The 26422-nt window shown below is 38.6% G+C and overlaps 1 protein-coding gene across 5 annotated transcripts in view; it reads left to right on the forward strand.

The window, feature by feature from the left end:
* Positions 1–26422, forward strand: part of MCC (MCC regulator of WNT signaling pathway) — a 188250-nt gene that overhangs the window by 112000 nt on the left and 49828 nt on the right. For all 5 annotated transcript variants that reach the window (XM_032675611.1, XM_032675612.1, XM_032675613.1 and 2 more), the window contains 4 exons: positions 5271–5384; positions 12883–13025; positions 20081–20217; positions 24752–24915. In XM_032675611.1, coding sequence (XP_032531502.1) covers positions 5271–5384; positions 12883–13025; positions 20081–20217; positions 24752–24915 — 558 coding nt within the window. The remainder of the gene's footprint in view (positions 1–5270; positions 5385–12882; positions 13026–20080; positions 20218–24751; positions 24916–26422) is intronic.

The following is a 26422-nucleotide window of genomic DNA, read 5'->3' on the forward strand; positions in this document are numbered from 1 at the left end:
TAATTTTGATTCCATCTTTACAAATTGCCGTCACCACTTGACTTAAATATTCTAGTCTGGGTTTGTCATGCTACAGGTCCTTGATTCTCTGCAAATTTTACAGCTACTTGCTTTTATATTTGGAGAAGGCTGCTAAATAAATTGCTGAAAAGGTACAAAGCCACTTGAAGAAATGCCTGATGCTATAGACAGAGATACCGTGTTGGGTTATTAGTCCGGTGCACAACAAAAGAAAATATTTCTTATGAACAGAATAATACATCCAGGTTACTGAAACACTAAAAGACTTACCCACATAAATTCCTATTCAGTGGGCAGATTGAGGGCTGCCAGTTGTTCAGACTTACCTGTGCAGATGCAATTGATAGTAAACATTTATCAATGTTTATTTTCACCTTTTCAGTTTGTGCACTGGAGATTCCATTGCTTGAAATGTAAACCATATAATGATTAGAAAAGAAAAATGCATTCATGCAATTGAGTTTCTTTCAAAAATTCTGGTTCATGAATGGTATATCTCTGTGCCGATTCCTTCTAAAAGTAGTTGCCACCAGAAAAGAGTTTGAGGCATCATTCAGAAATTTTGCATAAGATTTTCTGATGGCTAGCATCAGACATGAACATTCAAATAATTGGTATCAATTGGAGGAGTTCTGCAACTCACTGCTTTGGTCTCATAGAGGAAAAACCCCCAGTGGTTTTCACTAAAGCAAAAATTTTTTTTAATGTTTTTCCGAGCAGAAGAAGTTTTAAATGGAATTTTTCAAGAAGAGATTTAGTTCAAAAGAGTTATGCCATAGTGAGCAAGAACTTAATTGAATAGGCCTGTGGACTGTTTTTAGAAGGGAGGGAGTTAGGATAGAATGTAAAAGTTGTGCTTAAGATTTTTCTTTATTCAACATACTTTCACTGAGAAAGAAACTGTAACATACTCCTTTATAACATACTTACTGTTAAAGCTGATTCATCACAGAGCCTTATCAGGGCTATATTTTGCAACAGTGATTGTTTTCTATCCAATTCATTGAAATTGTAATTTCAGTAATAACGTCCAGTGCAGTAGAAAACCTCAACAGGAAATAATGCACAGTCTCCTGCAGTTTGCCATCCATTTGCAAAGCTTTCAGGAAAATTAGTCAGCTTTTTCCCTGGTGTATTGACCAGGTAACAAGAAAGAGGAGGCAATAAAAGATGTAAGACTTGTGATTGGAAATGTCAGAATGTACTGGGTGTGTCTTATGAGAGAAATACTCAAAGATAACTTACACAAAGGTTTATGGCATGGAGCTTGAGGGGAAATTGTGGAAACTTCCTGCAGCAAGTTAAGTTACAGCAGCATAGGTAATTTTCCTGCCTAGGATTTTGTATTAAGTCTGAAGAAATTAACTGTCCTTCAAGAAACTGTGCATCCCTTTTTGAACTGGTTGGCAGGTGAAGATTAGGAGTCAAGAGAACTGACTTCTACCTAAAATGGCAAGTGTGACCTTGGAGACAGTTGCTTGTACTAAGAATTGACCTTCAATAGTGAGATGGTGACCTGGGAATGCAACATGGACAAGTCTGAGATTTACAGGCAGGAGTGTAAAGATTAGTGATATTTAAGCCATGTAAAACTTGAGTGTTGTTTATAGCACATTATCTTTCTAAAAACATTCTAAAACCTACTACTTTATTGTAAGCTGGGAGGTCACTGGAGACTGCAACTTCTTATCCACCTGTTCACCCTGGAGAACCTTTAATTGGTGAGTGCAGTTAGGGATACAGAGGGTCCTGGGAGAAGTGGGGATTGGAAGACATTTGAAGAGAGTAGGCCTGGTGACCTGAGGTTAAAGAAGTGGGGAGAGGAATGCAGAGGTCTCGGAGATGCAGAAGTCAAGTAGTTAAGAACTGAACTTAATGTATTTTGTTAAGCAAGCATGCTCATCCGGGGAGTTTTGCTGCCACAACTAGGAGTCTTAAAGTTGATTGGCTGCTTTTAAAAATCATTTTAGAGCCATACTTTTGGAAGTTACATTAAGTGGACATTCTAATACAGAGCTCTTTAGGGTGGGAGCTGCTAAGGAAAGCTGGGGCGATGTTTTCTTTCTGTGAATTTCAGACAATTGGACAAGTACATTCCAGAGGTTTTGGTGGGTTTTTTGCCTTGATTTTTCTTTTTTTTTTCCTTCCTGTTGCTGAGACAGCTGGTTGGCTTATGGTGGAAACAAAGTGCTGGATGTGTGGATCACTGATTTGACATGACAATACAGATTTTGCTTCCCTAAATTTATAGTGACAGTACATCACATCATGTCTGGAGACAGAGATCCTAAGTTCAGCTTTATTGCTATTCCGCAGTCTTGTCTTTAGAAATTAGAAATTATTTTCTGTTTCAGAAGTGTTGGCAAGAACACAAGAACCACAGGATGCTTTAGTAAATTATGATTAAGTTAGCATAGTAAGTAGTATCTTAATTTTTGAGTGGTTCTTGAATAGCATTTTCTGTTTTGAAAGGTCTGGATTGTTGTCAGTCAGAAGAAACTGAAGTTGAAGGAGCAAGTTAAGGTGATACAAAAAATGGTGAGAGTCTTGGAAAACAAGTCACTGTGGACAAGCTTACACTGTCTGGGATGTTGTAACCAGCCCTATACTGTGGGTCACCTCAGTGCTAAATGCAGAGGATTGAATGAGGTTCATTCTTGGGATTAGTTTTCCACTCCTTTCTTTCCTGAAGGACAAAAGGTGTGCCCATCACCTGAGCAAGCTGGAAAGGAACACAGGAAAGAAGTTTGGCATCCTGAGATTTTCAAGGGACTGCACTGAACCTTGCTGTTTTTCTCCAAATTAATTTTCTCCAGTCATGTTCGGCAAAAGGGGAAATAGAAAAAAATAGATCTGTTTCCTCTTTCCATCAGTTCACTGATAGAGACATAATTTTTCTTACTTAAATTGAGAGTGACTGTATAGAGAGTAGGAATGCTAAATTCACTGGAGATAAAATCCTTCTAAGTATGGACATATCAAACCCTTCCTAGCTCATAATTGCATAATAATTTAATTTTTTATTTTTACTTAAAGAAAGGCTGTGGTCCAAGACAATGTGTTAAGACTGAGTTGAAGTGAAGACAGTATTTTGTCCTAAGCTTGGTGTCCCACAGCCTCATTTTCATACATTCATACATTGCTGTTACTTTGCTCCCTCACTTGGAGTGGAAGTAGCAACAGGTTCCTCCTCTGGAAGGTGAAAGCAAGGCTGACCGTTCTTGTGCAGTATCAGTGTCAGTTTAGAGGCTGTTCGTGTGGATGTGTGGGCTGCCCTGCAGTGCCACAGTCAAGGTTCATAAGAATCCCAAAAGGATTCTTTGCAACATGTAGTGAACTTTGCAACATGTAGTTCTTTTGTGCAACCTTTAGATTCAGATACTTTTCTCTTTGGGTTAGTTTTTTCTCTCTCCTATAAATAAAACCTTTGTTTTCCGATACTGTCTTTACGTCAAATACCATTTGTAAATACTTTACATTCAAAACTAATTCAAACCCCATATTCATTTATGCTTGTATAGAGACAATCAAAGCATTTTGTCCTGTAAAGTATGGCATCTTATTTGTTCCCCAGAGAAGCTGTAGGATCTCCAATCTTAGAAGTCCTCAATCCACCTGGACCTGGTGGGTTGGGTAAGGGCTTGGATGAGTGACCTCCAGTGGTCCCTGTCAGTCTCAGCCATCCTGCGATTTTGCAGATTTAGAGTCTTCCATATTCAGTGCATTTTGGAAAGACCTGGTATCTGTGTTAATTAAACTCAAACCAAATGTAGAAACGTTTACGCAACATGTAATTGTGCATGTGTGTATTTGCACTTAAACAAATAACGGCATTTCCTAAGAAGTTTTTGTAACTGACATAATAAAAATGCTTTGTACTGAACTCACAAATGAAGGTGTCCAGAGCTTCTAGAATAAGCATTTAAAACTGCAGAGTTCACATCCAAAAACCTTTTTAAAGTTATGCTTTCTGTCTTGAAGCCAGAGGGGTTTTTTCTGTAACACTGACAATACTGTATGTGAAGAAGCTGTTGCCAAATGATCTAGTCTCTCTGCTGTCATGAAGCTGCTTTCATATCAGTATGTGAAAGCACCTATGGTTTTGCTGGCTTCCAGTATTGGAAAGGTAAAATCGATATCAAAATAGGACTCACTAGCTGATTCATTGTAAATGAAGCATGAAAAATAACTTTTAAGTGACCCGCCCAATAAAATATCAGAGTGAGGCACTGAAACTGACTGAAGGACTAGAAGCAGGGTTTATGTTTCAGTCTGAGTCTTGGCAGCAGAGCAGTGTTTGCTGTGTTGCTTACTCTGGTGTGAAAGGTCACTTTTGTTTTCTTACCCAGTATAACTTGAAGCTGTTTCTTTACTACTACAAAGAAAGACTTCAGTATTAGTGGCTAGTTTTCCTCCAGGACTTTTCAGTTGTAGTTATCAGTACTGAGTGTTGAATTCTAGCTGATGCCTTTGGTGCAACGATTAATGGGATATTTAAGGACAAAGAGAGTGTGAACGAGGTAAAAGTATAGGATTCTTCTAAGAACTGTTCTTGTTTTCTAAGTTGTGTAGCTAACCTAGTTTCAATGTTACTAGTTATCCTAACCTGATAGATATTACCAAATGCTATCAGTTAAATGTAGAACATATCTTTCATCAAAAGGATCTACTGCAGAAAGAAAACCAGTTCATGTTCTTCATGTGTGGATTCACTAGATTAGATTCGTTGAAACTCACTGGCGTGGGACTGAGCAGAACTGCAGAGCAGTAGCTCAAGGTGGAGTAAGCTTTAGTTGCAAAATAAACCCAAATCCTCTGCATGGAGTTATTCCCTTCACCAAACTGATAATCTCTATATGTCTAAAGGCATCAAAACTTGATACACCTTACTCTGTAATACCAATCTTAGTCAACATTTACTGTAAGGTTTTAGAGCACAAGACTCAACCTGCCTCCTAATAAACTAATGTTAGAACTCACATTTCTACCTGAATTATTCTTCATTGTATTTATCCTTATAAAGGATATGGTGAAGGAATGTGTGTGCTGTCTGGAGAGAAAAATTCCATGTTAAAAGTATTTATTTGCATGTAAATTCCTTTTAGACTTTGTTCTACTAAAGTTCCTTTTAACTACTGCAGAAATCCAGTGATACTGTAGCTGCTGTATAATACTGTCTCTTCTCTGAAATGCTACTGCTACATAGCTTGTGAATTAGTTAATTTGTTTCTTTCGTTTTTGTCTTCCAGCTTCATTTAGCAGCCCTGGCTTCATTAAAGGGAGACATAGTGGAGCTTAATAAATGTCTACAACAAACAGAAAAGGAACGTGACCTGTTGGAAAAGAAACTGGCTAAAGCACAGGTGAGCAATAGTAGTTCAAGATTCTGAAGACGATCCTTGGTTTTGTGGAGCTCTTGTTTCTCAGAGAGGAATATAGTATGGGGGGAGAGGATAAAATACTCAACAATGTCAAAAGTGAAAAGAATTTTAAGACTGAAAGACACATACTTGCCATGGGTTATAAGTTTTATGTGTTGATTACATTCTTAAAAAAAAAACCCTAAAAATAATTAGATTAGTTTTGGTTTGAAGCCAATATAGACAACAAATGCTTTGAAATATTTTAGAATATAAGAATTGCAGCATACCCACAATTGTAGCAAGTCAATGACTACGATGATTCCAGTGGAGGCAGAAAACTGGAATCCTTTATTGAACTTACAAGTTCATATTTAAAGGGTTTATGGTTTACATATTCAACAGGGGGTTGTAACTATTACAATTATTATAAATAGGGGGTTTCAGGAGATGATGTAAGGGAAAAACCCAGGTTAACAAATTTGGGGTCTTACACATACATCATAGGGGAAAACCCATTTTATCTTAGGGGAATTACAGAGGGAAAAAGGTATTCAGGTTTACAGAATGCAAGGATTTAGGGAACACAAAGGGAGAGAGAAAGCACAAAAGGTCTTATGCAGGGGTTTGATGAGATCAGGATGGGACTCTGGCTTGGGCAGAGTATGTGATAACATCAAGCAAAGAGTCTCTTCACATCCTGCTGGAGAAGGCAGGAAAAATCCACAGGGATAAGGTCAATGAAGAGGGTTTTTCCCAGCTTTTGTAGCCCACGACTTTTTGCAAAGACCACTCAAATCTCTCTCTGCAAATATTGTATTTTGGGATCCTATACGCAGTGGATTAGGTAACTGGTTGCAGAGCCTTCCACTTCTGGGTCAGGTGTAAATGTAGCACAAATTAACACTGATAAAAGTTATTGCCAATTGTCAGTGCTTTGGTGTTACATGAGAAATTATTTGTGATCTCAGTCTAGCCTCTAGTAAGTCAATTGGTGTGTATCTGTTGTGGAAAACACAGCCACAGGAAAGCCAAGGGGTTAAATAAGAGTAAGGTCTGACCTCTGATGATTTCACAGCTCTTGTAGAGACGGAAATGCAAACAAGGAAAATTGAACTATTGTTCTTAATATTTCTCTCTCCTATAAACAAAACCTTTGTTTTCCGATACTGTCTTTATGTCAAATACCATTTGTAAATACTTTACATTCAAAACTAATTCAAACCCCATATTCATTTATGCTTGTATAGAGACAATCAAAGCATTTTGTCCTGTAAAGTATGGCATCTTATTTGTTCCCCAGAGAAGCTGTAGGATCTCCAATCTTAGAAGTCCTCAATCCACCTGGACCTGGTGGGTTGGGTAAGGGCTTGGATGAGTGACCTCCAGTGGTCCCTGTCAGTCTCAGCCATCCTGCGATTTTGCAGATTTAGAGTCTTCCATATTCAGTGCATTTTGGAAAGACCTGGTATCTGTGTTAATTAAACTCAAACCAAATGTAGAAACTAGGCTTTTATTTCAGTCCTCCCTTATGTTGGCTTTTGCCTGCATTTCCTAATGGTTTTTTTCAGCTACCTTAAAGGTTTATGGGCTTGTAAGTGATACTGTTATTGCAGACCATCAATGCAACATCCAGAAATAAAAGCACTTTCATGTTTTTATTCCCCTCAATATGTGTGCCAGAGCCAAGCTGAGAGTTAACATGGTATATCAGCTATAATCTGGAGAGCCTTTTTTAATTTCTGTGGCATTCTTCAGATAGAATCCTCCATCTTGCTTACAGTTTGATACGAGACTGCATTTAACAATCATTAAACTGTCAGAATGATTCACTGTATCCAAATGATCCACATCATTCTGCATGACCACATGCTAACCACAGGTTTTTGTCAGTGTTTTACTTTTATTTCCAAATCTTTGTTTAAAAATACATGTCTTATCTCTCAGCTAGTGAAGAGTGCCTTGTAGGTGCTCCCATTCAGCACTGAATTGATGGCAACTGGGATTAAGGATCAGTCCTTAATCCCAATTATCATGTGCTCTGTTAGCAGGAGATTGTTCGGTGTTTTCCTTGATGGGGTATCAATTATGCATGTGTATATAGCACTCAATTTTTCATGCTGAGAGTTGTTACATGAGCTTGAGCCCTGTGCTTATGAACACAAGCCTAGTGATGGCTGCCACCTTTCACATATGAAATATGTGGAAACTAGCATGCTAGCTAGATTTCAGATAAATTACTTTTTAATGAGAAATTTCTAAAAAGTTTTAATGTTTTATCTCTTTTTAGTTTATTTTTTTTAAAATGCCCTCAAGTGGAAATAAAATACAATCTTTCTTAAGGAATAAGCCATTAAAGAAACACAACTCATATATTCAATGCGTTGGCTATGTTTAAGTACTGAGACTGAGACTGGTGAACCACTCCATCTTTTCTTCTTTTTCCAACTGCATCACTTCCAAGTAGATAAGTCACTTAACATAATTTTTTGAACTTTTCCTCCTGCTCCACAGAGATTCATTCAAATTCATATTGTATCATACAATTTTTTCCTCTACACCTTCTGTCTAATGTGAATCAGAAGTTCAGAAGGCATAAATTAAATAGGAGGTGTTTGAGGTTCTGCATAACCATACTCAGATGTTAGTTGTCCAGTATTAAATCTCTATTCTGCATCTGGATTATACTTACAAAGGCAGCACATGTTTCATTTCAGCTGGCATGGTAAATGCTCTGGAACAAATAGCTCTTAAATCGCATTTTTGGTAATACTTTTCCCATCATTTCATGAGGCATGTGAGACATTTTGAAGAAAGGATTAATGATTTGCAGAGTGGAGGTGATCTGGGGAACCACAATTCAAGTAATCAATGACAAATGGTGAAGAAAGATAGTTGGATAGCCTGGGCTTAAAATTTTGTAAAGTGATGTAATTGATTATTGGTGGTTGTAGCATGCTTGCTTCCAAATCTGCAGTCTGTAGAGACCTGGTGTAATTTTTCTCTACATGCCTCTATTATTTTAGTAACACAGCAGATCTCTGTCTCTTGTGTTTTTGTCAGTATACAGTTTGGCAACGAGGTGATCTCTTGAATGAAATTTGCTATAAAGCACTGGTCAATCTCAACTAATGTCTTCTTCCAAAAATCTTTTCACTGTTACGAGAATTGTAGTGTTTTCTGCTAGCTCTGCCTGTCATGGTGTCCTGGCTTTGATAGTGATAAATACTGGATGTGTGAAGGGAGAGCATAAGAAATGCATAGAGTTGTCCCCCTTCACACTACCCCACCTTTCTGCCAACATCTATGAGCAGCAGGCTACACTGCCTTTTGTAGTCCTATGTGGTCCTTTCCTCTGTGGATTTATATAGTCTGCTTTCTAATCTATCTACATTCTTGGAATTTCCTACATCCTATGACATTGAGCTGTGCAGTTTTGTGTTAGAACATGGAATTTAATAACATGCTAAACATTTCAGTAAATACAACAAGAATAGACAATTCACTTACTACATCTTTCTTATATTTTCGTCTCCTCTCACAAGGTACTCCTACTCTCTCATTCTTTGTTCTTAGTCATAATTTTGAGTTTCCATAATAGCTGTAGACACAGGGTAATGAAGACTGTGCTGTACAGTTCTGGACTGTGTATCACACAGTAGCATGTCCCATTACTGCAGTGATAATTCTTTACCATCCTCTTGATTATTCGGAATATAGGGAGGGACAGCAGAATTTCAGTATAAGAATTAAACCAACACTCTGTAGTTATATAAGAACATAAGCAACATTCTCTGCAGACATGTGAGAACATGTGAACTTCACAGGAAGGCTTCAGTTTCTCATTTAACAGAGTAACTTGAAATAGAAGTGAGTGGTGTTCCAGATGAACATTGAAATTACTCATTCTGTTGTGTGATGTCCTTATCTGACGTGGATTAATTCTGTGTACTTGTATTCATCTTCCACATCAAATATGCACAAAATATACAACAAAACAACTAATTCTGACTGTGCATGTTGTCATGATTGAGGATTTAGCACCATAGACTTGTATTTACACATAAATTTAGATTAATGGATTGCCACTTTTAAATCTACCACTCCTCTTAAATTAAAGTACTGTATTAGTTGAGCAAAGACTTTTAGTTCCTGTAATCCTGTTAGACAGGTTTATCATTGTGGCTTGTTCAGGTGATGACTTGTATTCTGGTGAACAACACCATAGCCAGTGTTTGTCTCTGCAGGGCCTGAGGCACTGGGGCATCTCTTAATGAGCACTGCTGCTGGTGGTTCTTTTTTTTGTCCTCTGACTGAACACTGCAAATTTAACATAAAGGTGGACATAATTTAATGCACTGTTAGTGTTTCTTCACTAGGAATTTTTGCACATTGATAGGCAGAAGAATCACGTGTTGAGACAATAAGCTTGGGTTAAATTATTTTCTCTTACCATGCTTCTTCCTCATACTCTTCTTGCTCTTGTGGTTGTTTGTCACCGTCAAGAGTTCAGACAATGGTGTTTCCAGTCATTGTTAATTTATATCGTACACCTTGGAAAGAAATAAAAACTGGTAGCAGATCATTTTGTTCTGAGACTCAAAGAACAAAAAAACTAAGGAGGATGATGAATAGTTGCAATATCCCAGAGAAAAAATTCAGCAGTGGGTACCAAAAGATGCATTTGTTTCTTTTTGAGCTTTGAGAGGAATGTTCCATAACAAAGAGCAGTCCTGTATACCAAAAAGAATTTTCCATGGCTGCATTTTGGGATCCATACTGAACTATGTTTCCATTGTTCGGATGCTTTTGCCTTTCTCATTTGAGGTTTGTCATGGATGACCAGAACTTTGGAGATGTAATTCTGTGCCCACCTCCAAGGCAGTGCAGTCCTTAGTTAGCATCGTGGCCTGACTTCCACAGAGATTTCCTTTCAGCCCTTTTCAGTTGCTTTTGCCTAAGATAATTCAAGAGCGCTTTTAAAAAAATCAAATGTGAAGGTATTGTCTTATATTACCAGACTTCTGGTTGTTCACAAAGTATATCTGTCACTAAATGATGGTTGTCCTGAAAAATGGTGACTGAGAAACGGCTGGAGAAAACAGAAAGCAAGTCTGGTAATCTGGCTGAGGTCCATTAGTGAGAGCCCATATATCTTCAGTCAAGATAAACAAATTCTGCTTTTCAGTGCATAGCTTAGAGAGATAAAAATTGTTGTGATAGGGATTTTATTTATTGTCAGAAAACAGTTATTATACACTCCATCTGAAATCATCTCTTTGGTTTAAAAGGAAAAAAACCCACCAGTGTGTATAACTGATTGATCTGGTTAATGCTTAGGTACCATTTGTGGACATATGTGTGTGTCAGAGGAAATTTAGGTTTTTATTTATTCCCCCTAAATCTGCTCTAAAGCTTTTACGAAACATTTTCTCTGTGTTCTTTGTGCACTCTGAAGGCCATGGTAGTTCTTCAAACGGATACAATGTTAAAAACTGAAAATGTGATAAATAAGTTGTGGAAAGTTTCTACAATTATAATATACATCTATAAACATATCAGTTGCCAACATGAAGTCTTAGAAGTGAGGTGAATATTTTCAGTCTTCTAAACTGTGTCCCTTTGCTCTCTTTTTCAATGTGATGATGTGATCTGTTGCTCTTAGTATAGGCAAAAGTGCTTTTGGCTACAGCTGGAGTAAGAAACTATTTTGTTGTAGTCTATGGAAGGGTCCTCTAATGTCTGGGCTACTTTTCAGTGTGCATACTCATGAAATCTAAAAATCATGCGACAAATTGTATTTAAAATTTAAAATAAAAATATTATTGAAGGTCAGTGGAAATCTTAGTTTTCAATCAGGCTTTTATATAGGTGATGTTCTCAAGCTATGAATGTAAGTGGCCAAAAAATATGAGAGCAAACTATGAAAATTCTGCCACACCTGCTAGTTTGGATATGTCATATTTATGATGCAAAGGGTTTAGGGAGTTATCTCTCTATGGAGTGTTTACTTGATTGAAAAAAGCTTTTGATGCAGCAGTGTTGGAGAACCTCCGTCATCATGGCTAGACTTCGCAAACGAAGATTTGGGAAGGGCTCTACCCATGTTACAAGCGCGCTGGTGGCTAAAAAGGCCAATACGAGATAGACAAGTCTGGTTGCAAAAGGCACAGCAGAAGGACTCCTTAGATGATATATTCTGCAGCGCACAATTCTTTCTGCGTTGTCTTTTCTCCTCGAGAGTGATCCTGCATGCGTTCTCAAAAGAAGCAGCAGTGTTATAGATGGTGTGTCTCCAGGCCTCCCGATTGGAGGCCAGAGTAGAACAGTTATGATGATCAATATGGCCAAGGCTGAGATGTTGTTTCAGGGAGTCCTTGTATCTCCTCTTCGGGGCTCCTCTCTTGCGGCAGCCGGTGGCAAGTTCACCATAAAGCAGGATCTTAGGGAGGCGGTGGTCCTTCATCCTTGAGACGTGTCCTGCCCATCGCAGCTGTGTTCTCAGCAACATGGCCTCTATACTTGTGACTGCTGCTTGTTCTAGAACAGATGTATCGGTCACATAATCTGACCAGTGGATGTTTAGGTTTGTACGTAATCTTTAGAAATGGCTACTAGGATTTTACATTGCAGGTCTTCAGTGAAAGGACTGTAGGTTTTATACTGTTAATTGGTTGTGAATTTTCTTTTCTGACAGCACAGTACATACCATTGTATGGGTACAAGGAGGCTTGAATGAAGGGGGGCATCAGAAGGAAAAAGTTAAAAGTCTTACTCTTTCCAGCCACTACCAAGCATAACTTCAGTCAGCATGCACTGCTGATTCGTAGTTGCAGTAGACTGTAGTTGTTTGCTGTAATTGAAATAGAGTGTTTGATGGTCAGAAGAGTAAGCCAAAGAGACTAGATTTAAAATTCTGTGGGAAAGAAGGATGATTTTGTGATATGTACAAAAAACAAGCCACCTTTTAATTGTTCTAATCATAAACATTCTATCATAGAATACTAACATAATAAAAATATATTATTTTTAAAGTTTAATTAAAACCAAATACTTATACTAGAGAAGAACCCATAACCTCAAAGTGTGATTAATTTTCTTTTCTACATTTCCCACATAATGATGTGGGGTTTGCCATAGGAATTGTTCTAATTCAGAGCACGTTGGGAAGATCCTTGAAGATTCACAATGTGCCTTGAATCTCTTGGATTCAAAGATCAATATTTGTAGCTATTTTGAGTTACAAATGGTGGTTTTTATTCAAGCAGGAGGGGCAACTTCCGCCCTTTAAAAAAAAATGATAAAAGTACACAGCATATTTTGTCAGTTTCTAAAATCTTGTACTTACATACCTTTGTGTACCTGTCAATATTTTGTCTCTCTCGTTTTTTGCTTGCTAAGGACAAGTAAGAAAACCATGATGCTGTGCACTTTTGCCTTGTATCTGATCTCCATGCAGGTATTCATAACACCCTTTCTGTTCTTGGTTTCTCTGCTTTAGTGTGAGCAATCCCACCTGATGAGAGAGCATGAAGATGTGCAGGAGCGAACAACGCTGCGCTACGAGGAACGCATCACAGAGCTGCACAGTATCATTGCTGAACTGAACAAGAAAATCGATCGACTACAGGGAACAACAATAAGGTACAGCAGCTTCCTGGAAATCCTGGGCCAATGCAAGACAAGTGCAAAACATGGTGTGAATTATACTCTAAATATAATTTGATGACAACTTTAAGATAGTTGGGCTTGTTGTGACTGGTGCGGAATAGCTGCCCATAATTAAGGTGTGTGTTCTGCAGAGTATCATCCCAAGACCTAGAAGTGCTGCATTCTCTCTGGCAAAATAACACTTTGCTAACCTAACAAGCACTGCAAAAAACTGCACTGTGCCATGTAAATACTCCTTTAGCATAATGTCCTGGGGAACCACGTAAGAGATAGCAAGGGTGTATAAAGGAAGATGAAGCCACCCAACTTGAAGCTGTGCTTTTAACTTTGTTTTGTGGCCTCCTGTAGATCATCTAAGTGAAATCATTTGTGGTGAGCATTATGGCTGAAATAGATTTCAGTAGGTTTTTCACCTGCTTGTACTGGTATTTTTTACAAAACACAATGGTACAAATCCCATTGTTGTCTGTCTTTGGAGCAGCAAGGCTTAGGGTATTACACTGGGTCATTACATTACTGTGTTAAAGTAAACTGTGTATTAGACTACATGGAAACATTGTTCTCTCTTGTTTTACCCATTATTCTCAACGTAGAGAAGTTGGTCTAGAATGCAGAAGGAGCTTCTTATAGTTTAGCTAGTGAGGATGCAACTAAACAACTAGAATCTACAGATTTCCTAGAGAATAGGAATTAGATTTCAAATTAGATTCGATGGTTTTATGGGTAACATTGGCGTGATGCTCTAGCCACGTAGCAAATTTTTAGTTTTCCTTACCTATTAGCTGCAATTTTTGGTAATGTGCTTTATTTGTCCTTCCTTTTAAATATTTCTTTTAGAACAAGGCAATATTGTTACAACTAGTCACTTAACTTTTCATGAAAATATTTATATGCAAAAAGAAGAAGGTTTGGTGTACCATAAATAAGAGGAAGTATCAACACACACACACACACACATATATATATAGTACTTCAGAAGCAGTGGTAGAATCACATTATGTTCATTTTATTTAAGAAGATAAATACTGTTGCCTATGAGATGCTCATAACTAGTGATGATCATGGTGAGATTTTTCAGGTATTTCCTATACTGGTAGTACTTCTCTGAAGAAAAATCCCCCTGACTCCCTTATTCATTCATGCTTGATACCTCTGCAGACAAATTTTCTATTTGTCTTGTTTCAAGTTGCCTTTCTTTTCAACATGGTACTGTCCATACTGCCCTCCTCTATCAATTGAATAGATGAAAAGCAAAATCTGAGAAGCTTTGATTTTTTTTTTTTCTTGAATGACAGATGAACTCTATGACATTTAAAAAGAATATTACAAAGAATTCATAAAAATGGTTTGTTTGGGATCCCTGTGCCAAAGTAAATGCCAAGTGGTGTTAAATTACAAAATATTGGAATCAGGTGGATGCTCTGAATATTCAACCACATCCATAAATGAATCAGCTGTGGCATCCACAGGGAAGTGAGGTGTAAGAGCCAAGCCGGATGGTAAGCACATGTTGCTTCTTATGAAAAGTGCAGTTTTTCTGCCCCTTTGGCAGGGGGTTAGGCCTTTAAAGGCATCAGAAAAATACTGCTGCAACACCACTGTCATGCTCTTCCAGTTTGATTCAATCATATGAGAGCTCGTTTTGCTCTGGTAGCTAGAATGCCTTATCTGGTTTTATTAATAAGAACAAAAACGTTTGTTGTTAGTGGATTTTTTACTTCCTTTAATGTTGGGAATAGCTTGTTTTCTTTGGCAGGCAAATAATTTCATGTCTGGGGAACAGAAGAGTAATACTGCTCCTAAAAATTGCAACCAAGTAGGTACTGAAGGGATTCCATACAGTCTGCAAAGACAACTGAAAGAAGGAAAGCTAATACTTCCTGCTGTGACTTTCTGTAAATCCACACTGGAATCCACATGTGTCACTCTTGAGAAGCTGTTCAGTCCCACAGAGCAGGGATGGTGTAATTGCTGTCCTTTGCTAGAGCACGTGTGAGTCACAGCGCTCCACCCTTGGCTCTGGGGACTGTTGAGTCCAGGAGCTGGAACAAAACAATCCTGAGAGAAAACGTTCTGGGAGCATGGCCCTGTAGAGCCTTGGCATTCATACTTACCTTTAAACCAGAGCACAGGAGGGATTTTAGTTTTGGTTTCTCTCTTTGATACCTGCAAGTAAAACAGAGCAGAGGCTTTACTTGCAGTATCACAAAAATTGGACTGTCTTTCCGGAAACAGTTTTCTTGAGTTTACTTTAATTGCATAACAGATAAATGTTTCCCCAATGCTGACACAGTTTGACTGGTCCCTTTTTTTTCACGTATAGGTTTTAGGGTGTAAAAATAAACTAATGTAGCTTGATGTACTACCACTTTATGACATTCTTCATAGTTCCTTCCAAAACCCCAAAAAATCCAGAAACAATTGGAAGAAATCAGAATTTTGTAGAGGGTATTTGACTATCCTCTTTAAGTTGTATTATCTTTAAATTTGTAGCTATTTGTCTGAGTGTAAGTAGTACCCTTAGAAAGTAGGGCAGAAAGTAATCAGCCACTGTGTTGGAATCTGAATAAGGTATTGCAACAGTTTGAGGAGGAGTGTTGGCTGGCTGTATAAGCTAGTTAATATTCTCCATTCAGAGAATTTTTCTGTGATTTTTTGGTGTGAATGTTGGAGGGATTTTTGCCTTTGCAATATCAGTTTAGAGGTGTAATGGCTTTTGCTTATGAGGTTTGGTAATGCCAGCTCTGGAATAGTAGAATTGTTTGGGTTGGAAGGGACCCTAAAGATCCTGCCATGGGCAGGGCCACCTTCCGCTAGACCAGATTGCTCAGAGTGTCATCCAGCCTGGCCTTGAACCCTTCCAGGAATGGAGCATCCACAGCTTCTCTGAGCAAGAAGAGAGCTTAAGTCACGTGTTGATGCACATGTCTTTTCCCAGGCATATCTGACCTGCTGATCTTAGTAGTAGTAATCTTACAGGAATATTTTAGAAGTTTACAGGATTCTTCTAGGTTTGCTAGCCATTTCATGGGTACGGCAAGTTCCATGTGTGTGTCCCCATGAAATTAGCAGCAGCTCTTGCACTAGATTCTTCCAGCGATCCCTTAGAAAAATGAGTTCACCATGGTTATGGGAGCAAGCCAGCACTTATCTGCAGTTGTCTCATCTCCCTGCTGCTGTTGCTGCTTTGGACAGCAGAAAAGGTGAAATACAAGTGTAACTGATTTGATATTAAGGCTAAAAATTGAGTTGCTGATACTCACGTGCAAGTAGACCAGCCTTATGTTGCTAAGGTTCTCTGTCCTTTGACAAGATGTATGTCACTCCTGTTTTCTCTCGAAGTGTGTACAACTTAGAGGACAGCAAAACTAATCAGATGGATCTTCCCAATTATAGAGTCGTATTGTAAATACTTGGACATAAAGGATACACCGAGTAACTCTGAAGCACAGAGAGGATTTATAAATTATACAGTGGTGTACTAAAATGGACTTATGTCTACATTAAAGATGAATATTTCTGACTTCAGAAGTTTTTGAATTCATTCAAACCTGATTTTTTTTCTTAATCCTATTTTTGGCTGTCAAAATCATCTGTAACTTCAGCATATGACTGTTTTTCTTAGATATCAAATAGAGGTTTGGGAAAAGGAAAAGGAGAGAGATCTAACTGCTTTTAGTTCTAAGCCACTGGCTGTTTGGGTACATTTCTGCAACTCTAAAAATAGACTATAGCAATACAGACAGAAATATACTCTGTTCAACTTTGGTGCCTGCTAAGAATTATTTGAAACAATTGTCAAGAAGAAGAAACCTGTAACCTATTACTGGAAAACCACTGGTTTAGACTTACAGCTTTTAATCTGAATTAGAAAGTAAGTTGTGTTGGAGTTAATGAAGAAGAAGGAGAAGGAATAGACAACAGCATCAAATGAGATAACGCACGGCACTTACTCTCACATTTACATAGTGACCTTCAGGTCTAATTGGAGCTTCTAAATATGTGCTAGGTGGAAGCTAGCACACTTTGGATTCAATTCAAATGGCAGTGTGGATGTGATAATATTGGCTTCAGCATACAATGCCCAGCTCTACCTGCTCTCAGTGATTAATTCCCATACTGTCTCAAGTGAACTAGTTCAGAGGGACCTCGCCTGTCTATACACAGGGTGCAGTGAATCTCTGAGTTACCGTGCACATGCACCTGTAGTATTTTCTATCTGAGGGTCTTAGAGAGCTATAAAATATATTTGTATTTTAAATATATATTTATATATATATATGTAAATATATATAAAATATATATATTTTTAAATATACTTATTTAAATAAAGTGTGTGTTGAAAAACTGCTGGCACCTAAAGTGTGAAGCCATGCAGCATTTGGAACTGTGAAGAGAACGTGAACCTTGTCAGCATTGTTTAAGTACTCATCTTTGGTGTGAAAGGATGCTGGAAAGTGTGCATTTTGCTCACTATTTGAACACATTTTCCTCAGAGTCTGTGCAGCACTTGTGATCCTTGGGTGCACCTGAACATGAAGAAAGCAATTAGTGCATAAGTACCTGAAAACCACACTGTTTTTTCTCCACCATTGATCCCACTGTGTGGGATCACTCTATGTCTAGAATGACTTGATCTGGTCTTAATTGCCTCCAACTCACCATTCCAGCAAGTGGAAACTATCAGAGCCCATAGCAGAACAAGCAGAACCTGCTTACCTGCTTTCTCTATCCAGGCTGTCCATGATGGCAGCAATGAGAAAGTTGTAATGCTTCCACCTCCTGGAGTCAATTGCCAAGCACCTTGCATCTCCAGTGCCTCTGGAGGACTCCTCTTTTGGGGAAAGATGAAAAGCAGTATCTTTTGTTGCTGTCAACGTCAGTTTCAAAGGCAGAATTTGTATTTGTGATGTATCACTGCCCTTGAATTCCCCCTTGTTTATACCCTCAGTCTGTTCCCACTGGGATTGGTGGTGGAGTGATTGATTGACCTAGCTGTCACTTTACAAGAAATGGATTTCTGATCTTTCTGGTCAGATCCTAGAAGCGTTAGTTCACTTAGAAAATGACTTCTCACCTGAGTCATCAGAAGAGTGTGAGTTCTGCCACGTGACATACTTTTCAAGTGCTCTGAGATACTGAGGGCACCTAAACCAAAAAACAAGAACTAGTGCTAGCTACATGAAGCTGTGTTGTGGTTTAAACAGAAAATTTATGCAAGAAGAGCCCAATAAGAGTGGTGAGAAATTACTATAGTGTGTACCATTGTTTTAGGGTCAGTAGAGCCATTTGTCCAATTAAAGGTAATTTAGGTTTTAAAAATGTAGGACTAATTGCTTCAGAAATTAAAAAATAAATTACCTTCAGATGAAAAATTACAACTGTTTGAGTGCTTGGTAATTGTTTTTGTCCAAAGCTAATTATTACTGGCTTGTTTTGTGGCTAATAATAAACTAGTTCATGGAACATTAACTCGCTCTTATGTGTCTTCATTTCACTATCTTAATTCCTGCTATTTGTGATTGAGTTCTCACACTGTCTGAAACAAATATTGCATGGTAACTCAAAAACCTTTCTTTGATCTAAGTCTCTGTTAACTGGCTGACCTGCATTTTGTTTAATGGTGGTCACTAAGTGTTTTTGATAAAGTCACACTTTCTTTGCGCTGAAGCAAATGTAAGGGGTAGAAGAGCATAGTAGTTCCTGTAGAAAATACATCTCAGTACTTTGGGAAACCCTGCTTGGCAAGCAAACTGAAATTTCCTTTTTTGAGTTTTTAAGACGGATTCATAAGTTGTCACCTCTGCAACTCCTCTGAGAGTAGACTTCACTTCTGTTATTGATCCCTGTGTGCAGGGGCCATCTTCTCTGCTATTTTGCCTGAAAAACGCAGACACAAGTCCAGGCTGAATACTGCAAGAAACACTCATCACCATATACACAGTGTATGTGGCATATGCACAGCAAACCTAACATTACAGATACCGCTCTCAGATGCAGATCCCCAGACAGGTCTTTGCTTTTCTAACTGTTTCCAAATGCAGACAGTTTCATTCTCCCACTTTTCTGCTGAATCTGCTGCAAAATTAATCTCTTCATGTGATTCAATTTGAAACAGAATGATTGCTGTTTTTCTACTTTCACAGGGGCTCTGCACCTGGATAAACTGATGTTTTTCTTATGTTTAAAAGAGATACTTTAATGTAAAAACAGTCGCTGTGAAAGTAAAAAAAAATTCAGAGTCAAATCAGTAAGAAAAAATGTTTACAAATGTTCTCAGGAAAAGCTGTTATTCATTTACTTATCTTCTCTCCCAGTGCTTTCAACTCTTTGTGTGGAGACAGAAGGGAAAATCCTTAATTTTTAAAGCTCATTAGCTTTAGCTAAAGTATTCTGTGTCCTCAATTATTTTAGTTGAACCAGCTTGACAAATAAGTTAAAACCTAGGTAACTAAGGCTTTTTATTTTCCACTAACTCCAGCAGTTCGGTGCAATACTCACTTATCTGTTCTCTCTTTTGGGAAGAGAAAATGAAAAAGCTACCTGTCTCTAAGAGCATTTTGATACACATATGCAGGTATGTGCATGTGCGTGCTTGCTTTGCACACAAGCCACTGACATCCTTGAACTGAGAAAGAGACCAAAACCAGTTATTTCTAATCCACTTTGGGATCAAATCTACTTGTGCTGATCTGTGTGAATTGTCAGTTGGGGAGATGCTGCAGAGCAGTGTATGTCCTTGCACACAGCCTTGCTAGCACTTAGTTCCACCCATTGTTTCCTTCTACAGTGGTCTGGAGTAATAATGAACTTGGGAATAGAGAAATGGAAACCAGGCACTGGCTGCTGCAAGTGGGTCTTATGGGCATAGCACAGTTACTTTGCAGTGAAGGGTATAAAGTCTTCTCTACTGACTGAACAAAACTTTTGTGGATTGTACCCTGTGGCTCAGCTGACAGGTCTGAAATAAATGTCACAGAAGATATTTCCTCAGGGGATTTTATTTCTGCCTTTGCTCTGTCTCCCAGGGAGGAGGATGAGTACTCAGAGCTGCGGTCGGAGCTCAGCCAGAGCCAGCAGGAGGTCAACGAGGACTCGCGCAGCGCGGACCAGAATTCCGTTTCAGTACCAGAGAATCAGTCCACCATGGTCACTGCAGATATGGGTGAGTTGTGATTCATGTGTGTGGACATGATGCCTTCTCACAGCAGAAGGGTAACATACAGCCTTTGAAATGCAGATCCAAACGTTTGATGAGGAGCTAAATTAATCTAGGACGTGCTAATCACAACTAATGCTGAACTTCTACGTGACTTATATGTGACGTGCCTTGGTGATAGAATCATTAAGATTGGAAAAGACCTCTAAGATCACCAAGTCCAATCTTCAACCAAACACCACCACCATATTCACTATTAGGTCATGTCCTTGAGTGCCGTATCCACACAGTTTTTGAACACTTCCAGGGATGGTAATTCCACAGCTTCCCTAGGCAGTCTGTTCCCTCTCCATGAAAAAGTTTTTCCTAATATCTAATGTAAACATGCCCTGGTCCAGCTTGAGGCCATTTCCTCTCGTCTTATCACTTGTTACTTGGGAAAATAGACCACCCCCAACTCACTAAAGCCTCTTCTCAGGGAGTTTTAGGGAGTGAGAAGATCCCCCCAAACCTCCTTTTCTCCAGGGAAAACCACCTCAGCTGCTCCTCATCAGACTTGTGCTCCAGACCCTTCCCCAGCTCTGTTGTCTTTCCAGCACCTCAATGTCCTTGTAGTGAGGGGCCCAGGATGGGACACAGGATTTGAGGTGTGGCCTTACCAGTGCCCAGTACACTTGCCTAGTCCTGCTGGCCACTGGCTGTGTAGAATAGCTATGGAGTTTAAAATGGAATATTGTTCATGAGAGCTCATGAATTTTGGGAAAGAAGAAAGGGGTGAAAGATATTCACATACCTTACATGTGCCTGTTAAGTAGTCTAACTTTAGAAAAGAATTGCAGACAGATTAAAAGTTAGGGGGGAAAGCATGGGTAATGGAAATTTTTAAGGCCTAATTATAGAGGATGTCCACACTTTTTTGCCTATCCATCCTTTTTAAAGCATGGATAGGCATAGCTTGCCGAAATGGATTTAATCAAGGAGGCATCTGACACGAGCTATTCAAACAAAGTCCAAGGAGGGAGGACCTCCAGGCAACTCATTTTTTTCTGGTTAAGAACTAAGAAGGCAAGCACCTTTCCTTCAGAATTTCGTCTGTTTTGTCATTCAAGCGCAATTACTGATTAGTTGAAGAACTTCCACATAAGAAATAATTTCTCCATACATTTTGCAGTATAGGCATGAGCAGATCCTAGACCATCAGCATGATGTTTTAAGTGTTTGGGTACAGTTGATGAGACCCATAGCTGTAGACTAGCAGAAGTCTGGGGTGATCCTCACTGTTCAGAACTTTGTTCAGAATACTATTTCTACTCTTTATACCATATTCTTTATAAATGTAAGACCAGCCGCTGTATTTCAATGTCTTTATTGAAACAGTATGATAGAACAGTATGTTCTGTAACAGTACTATGTAATTGTGAAATGTCTGACAAACAGAATTCAAAGTATTAGCAAATTATTGCATGGAGTCAAGATATTTTAGTAGAGGTTTTTATATTCTTAAAAAATTAATTGTTTTACTTTCAAAAGTTAATATTCACTGTTACGTTCCTACTTGAACAGATTGTGACATGAGGACTTTTTTTTTTCCCTTTAATTTTCTTTTGACCAAAAAAGTGAAACTAATCCACTTTTTAGCATGTATTTTGGTATCAGGGCTTTGATTTTTTTCTTCATGGGGTGGAACTGAACCATGATTTGTGTACATTAACAGCAAGTTGTCTGTTTAAGTTTCAACTAACAGTGGGAAACAAGGCAATAAAATTAAATATAGTGTAGAAGCCTAGAAGATGTGTATGTCTCAAAACACAGATGGCTAGATAGATGTGGAGCCAAACAAGGATAATAACAGCCAAGGATTGTTGGTAATAACACACTACAAGAAGAACAGGATGTGGCTGGAGAAGGGGCATGTATGGAGGAATGAGCAGCACTTTTCTGGGAAAAATGTTCTTGATCAGCTCCTGTAGAGATAAGTACAACATGGTACACATCAAGTGCAGAAGTGAGGATGAGAAGTGGGCATAGACTGTAGGGAGGGATCAAGACCACCCAAAAGCCCCAAAGCCTCCGACCCATTTCCAGAAAGGTCTGAAAGAACCGGCTGACCATGCTAACTGATTTGCACAGAAAACGAGAAACTGATCTCCAGAGCAGGGAAAATTTATCTATAAACAGGTATCCCCACAAAGCTCAGGTGTGCTTGCTCTGTATGTGCACTCCAGCATCCTGAACACCCCAGCTGGATCATGCTGGAGCCAGGACTGGTCATCTTTTTCTCTCTTTTTTCTCTTTCTCTCTCCACCTGTTTAATTCATCTCTCTCTTTCTCTCTTCCTTTCATGCTACCCTATCATCCAAAACCCACTGCCATGTGCTTATGTAGTAGGTCAGGGACGAGCAAAACAATTTCCATACCAAGTGTATAATCTACTAATAAAATTTTATGAGCTTTTGTGGACTCTTTGACTTTTGTCATGCTGTTGACCACAAGCATCTACAGATCTGGGGTGCTCCCTTCCCCTTAAGGGTGGGACATAACATATAGCAACAGACAAAATAAGAATCTCAGCTGTAGGGATTCTTGCATTTCTTCCCTATTTTCCTTATATACATAGACTGTCTTTTTTGGGGGTCTGTTTCCATGTTCTTGAGAAAATAAATTATGCACATGCACACACACACATATATAGATACACAGATAAGTATATTTTTTATCCTTCTAGATATAGGTGTATAGAGATAAAATAATCATGATATAATAGCCATGTGTGTGACTTGCTTACTACCCTAATGGAGTGAGCATCAGTGACTTAGTAAAGCCTCATGACACACTAATGCATGTGGATATGCTGCTCTATTGCTACAGGCAATAAAACACCTAGAGCTAGAACTATGAATGCTCTCCAGTATATCTTGCAGATCTTGTGATTTGGTTTCTGTCAGAAATGGGATTCTCACATGACAAACCATTATTTTATAGGGAAAATGTTATTGTAGTAACAAAACCCAGCACACAAGATCTTCTGAAGGTTGCTTAAATGTGCAAAATGTTTGTTATAGAAGATGCTATGGAAACAAGTAAAGTCAAGCAAACAAAACAGGTTTTTGCAAGTGAGCATCCTGCTTGCTATATGCTGCTTATAAGTGAGTGTTGCTATCATTTATAAAGGGCTTTTTGGTATTATCATAAAAGATGGGTGGCTGCTAGACAGGAACCAGTGAATATGACTTCCAATACAGTTTTGTATGTTGCCCCTTCACATTTTTCATGCAGTGCTGTGACATCATTCTAAACCCTTTGTTTTGTTCAGCAATAGGTTTGTGTTTCATAGCGTCATAGAATCATAGAACATGCTGAGTTAGGGACCCCTCGGGATCAAGTCCAACTCCTGGCCCTGCACAGGACCATCACCAAAGAGTCTACTTTAATCTCCTGTGAGAACCACAGCTATGAGACTGCCATGGAATTCTGACCATCATGAAGCACCTTGCAGCAGTAATACAGAAATAACTCTCCCGCAAGAGTGCATGCCACTGTTTTTAGTAGGATATAGGAGCTGTGGGTGCACTGCCATCTCATAATGCACCACTTGTGTGCTGTGCTGTGGGTAACTATTGCAAACTCTTACCTAGAAAGCCAGAAATACTAAATAGCACATCTGAGAGACAGCACAAAGGTGAATTCTACTACATGTAGGAACTGCCACTGTCTGTCACTAGAGGAGAGCCTAAGAAAAACGAAAATAATTTATGAAGTGAGCCAGTAAGGTACAGAGACCCACTTGTTTTCACATATGGAGGATGCTATGGCAGTGCCTAAGGCACTAGAAGAGGTTAGCCTAACGTCAGGAAAGGAAGTGATAATTTGCTGCATTTTATAATTAAAATAGCATTGTGGTATAAGCTGCTAATATGGTTGTAGTATGGAACGTAACAAAAAATAAGCTGTGGTGGTATGATTGATGAATATTCTGCAGTTGCAGAAGAAGGAATAGCTACTAAAATAAAACATAGATTCTTAGATAGTGGGTAGGGATCATTTATGTAAACACCAGGATTTTTTTAAGTCAGGCAGTATTTAAGTACAACCACAAAAATTCCTCTGAAAAGCATCAAGTGAATGTAACAGACAGAAAAAACAGTTGAATTTACAGAGAGAAACCTATGAGGGTAATAAAATCAGGATAATTGGCTTTGAATGATCAAAAGAACAACATAAAGAAACGTCTTACGATATGAGCATGTGATGTCTTAAAATGTTATTTAGACAAGAGGGGTTTTTGAAGAAAAAATGAGCACTTCAGATAAGCAGAGGGACTGTTTTGTTAGATGAGAGGTAACTCATTATTTAATTTGGTGTGGTTATGGTATTTAAGCCTATCAGTTGGTGAGGAAAAAGTGACAGAGTGCGAGGACATTCCTTGAACAATATCAGTCCTGGCTATTCTGCAAGAGGCGCTTCTTGGGTTAGAGTTTGTTTTTTCATTGAGTCACTAATTGTTGTGATATTTGTTTTGTTTTGTCTTGTTTTCTTTTAGATAACTGTAGTGACTTGAATTCAGAACTGCAAAGAGTGCTGACAGGTCTGGAAAATGTTGTCTGTGGACGGAAGAAAAGCAGCTGCAGTTTGTCAGTAGCAGAAGTGGACAGGCACATTGAACAGCTCACTACTGCCAGCGAACACTGTGATTTAGCCATTAAGGTAATGGTAGCATTAGGCTGTAAATGCAGTGTTGCCTGACACACCTGATCACTTCTGTAGTAATTACACTTCACTTCCAAAGGTGCCAGAGTATTTCACATGAATCAACTTGAGTTCACAGTGTTGGGTAAGTAGTAATACACCTGTTTTACACAAGTTCTCCAAGCGTTGGGAGGAGCTACTAATATACTTTTGGTCACAAATCAGAAATGTATTTGTCTTATGCTCACTTCAGAGATAAAAGAAATGGGGACACTCAGCACTTAATTTACTTTCTTAGGCAAGTTTGCTTATCCAGCAAACAGGTTGTCACTTGCCCAAGGCCCTACAGCTGATCATTGACTGGTAACTGAAAACACAGTGCATATGCCTATGTTGTCACTTGGCTGTCTTAAAATATAAAGCCAATTTAACATGAGGCATGTGTGGTATGGTAGTTCAAATGAGACAAATCAGACACAGGAACAAGTAATTCAACTGATACTTGTATGTCTTGCTTGTGTTGTACATGTAACAGAACAAGAAGAGAGTTGCCTGCTGGCTCATGTAACAAAGGGATTGCAATTCAGAACCTGAAAGCCAGGGAGACATAGAGTATCTTATATACAGGGGAAGACCTGAAAAAATTTCTTTGTGTCAAATGGAAAGGTGTCAGTGACTCATTTATACAAGAAAAAATAGATGACAGTTTGCTCTTCAAGAGGAGTGGACTGTGACCGTTTTAGATGGCTTTGACAGCTCTTTGGCATACTTCTGGGAAAAGTTCCCTCTGTCTCTGGTGGAGCCTGAGGAATATAATGAAATAATAAAAAAAAAATGTTGAAAATAGTAATTTGAAGAATGTGTGTGTATTTGAGAGAGAGAGAGGGAGACAGATTGACTTCTGGTCTCCTGGCATCAGTATTAAAGCAGTTTATTTGAGTGTCTCAGAGGATTAGGATCAATACTTTGTTACCAAGTAGTATTTGGAGTTTTGGGGTTAACTGTTTTCAGAAGTATTCATCAAGAGAGAGACTGTGGATCCTGGAAAACAGGTATCTGATGTGAGATGAGATCAAGACGTCTACAGGAGTTGGATTCAACAAAGTGTCAAAATATCTGCCAAAACCTCAATTCTCAAGCTTTTTATTTTAATCCCATTTTTTACTGTTGATTCACATTAACTACTGTCACACTTTTATAATGGTAACTAACTATCAGCAGTTCCTTCCTAGTCAAAAACACAAGCCTTTTTATCTTCATGTGATCTGTACATGCGTAGCCATTTTGGGGGGAAAGCTTTTCCCCACTGCCTGTGCTTTAGAGGCTGATATTGCTTGAATTTGACAAGTGATAGCATGCAAAGATTATTAACCTTTCAGGAAGACAGGAGTCTCTGTGATATGCTTGATTATGCACTAGGGAAGTGTGTCACCAGTGTGTTTAATATAGCAAAACCTACACGCAGAGCCCCTCTCTACCATTCCATCCATGGCAGCAGGTCATTTCTCCTTTCCTGCTTCCTCAG

The sequence above is a fragment of the Chiroxiphia lanceolata genome, chromosome Z, assembly GCF_009829145.1.
Source record: "Chiroxiphia lanceolata isolate bChiLan1 chromosome Z, bChiLan1.pri, whole genome shotgun sequence".
Classification (NCBI taxonomy): domain Eukaryota; kingdom Metazoa; phylum Chordata; class Aves; order Passeriformes; family Pipridae; genus Chiroxiphia; species Chiroxiphia lanceolata.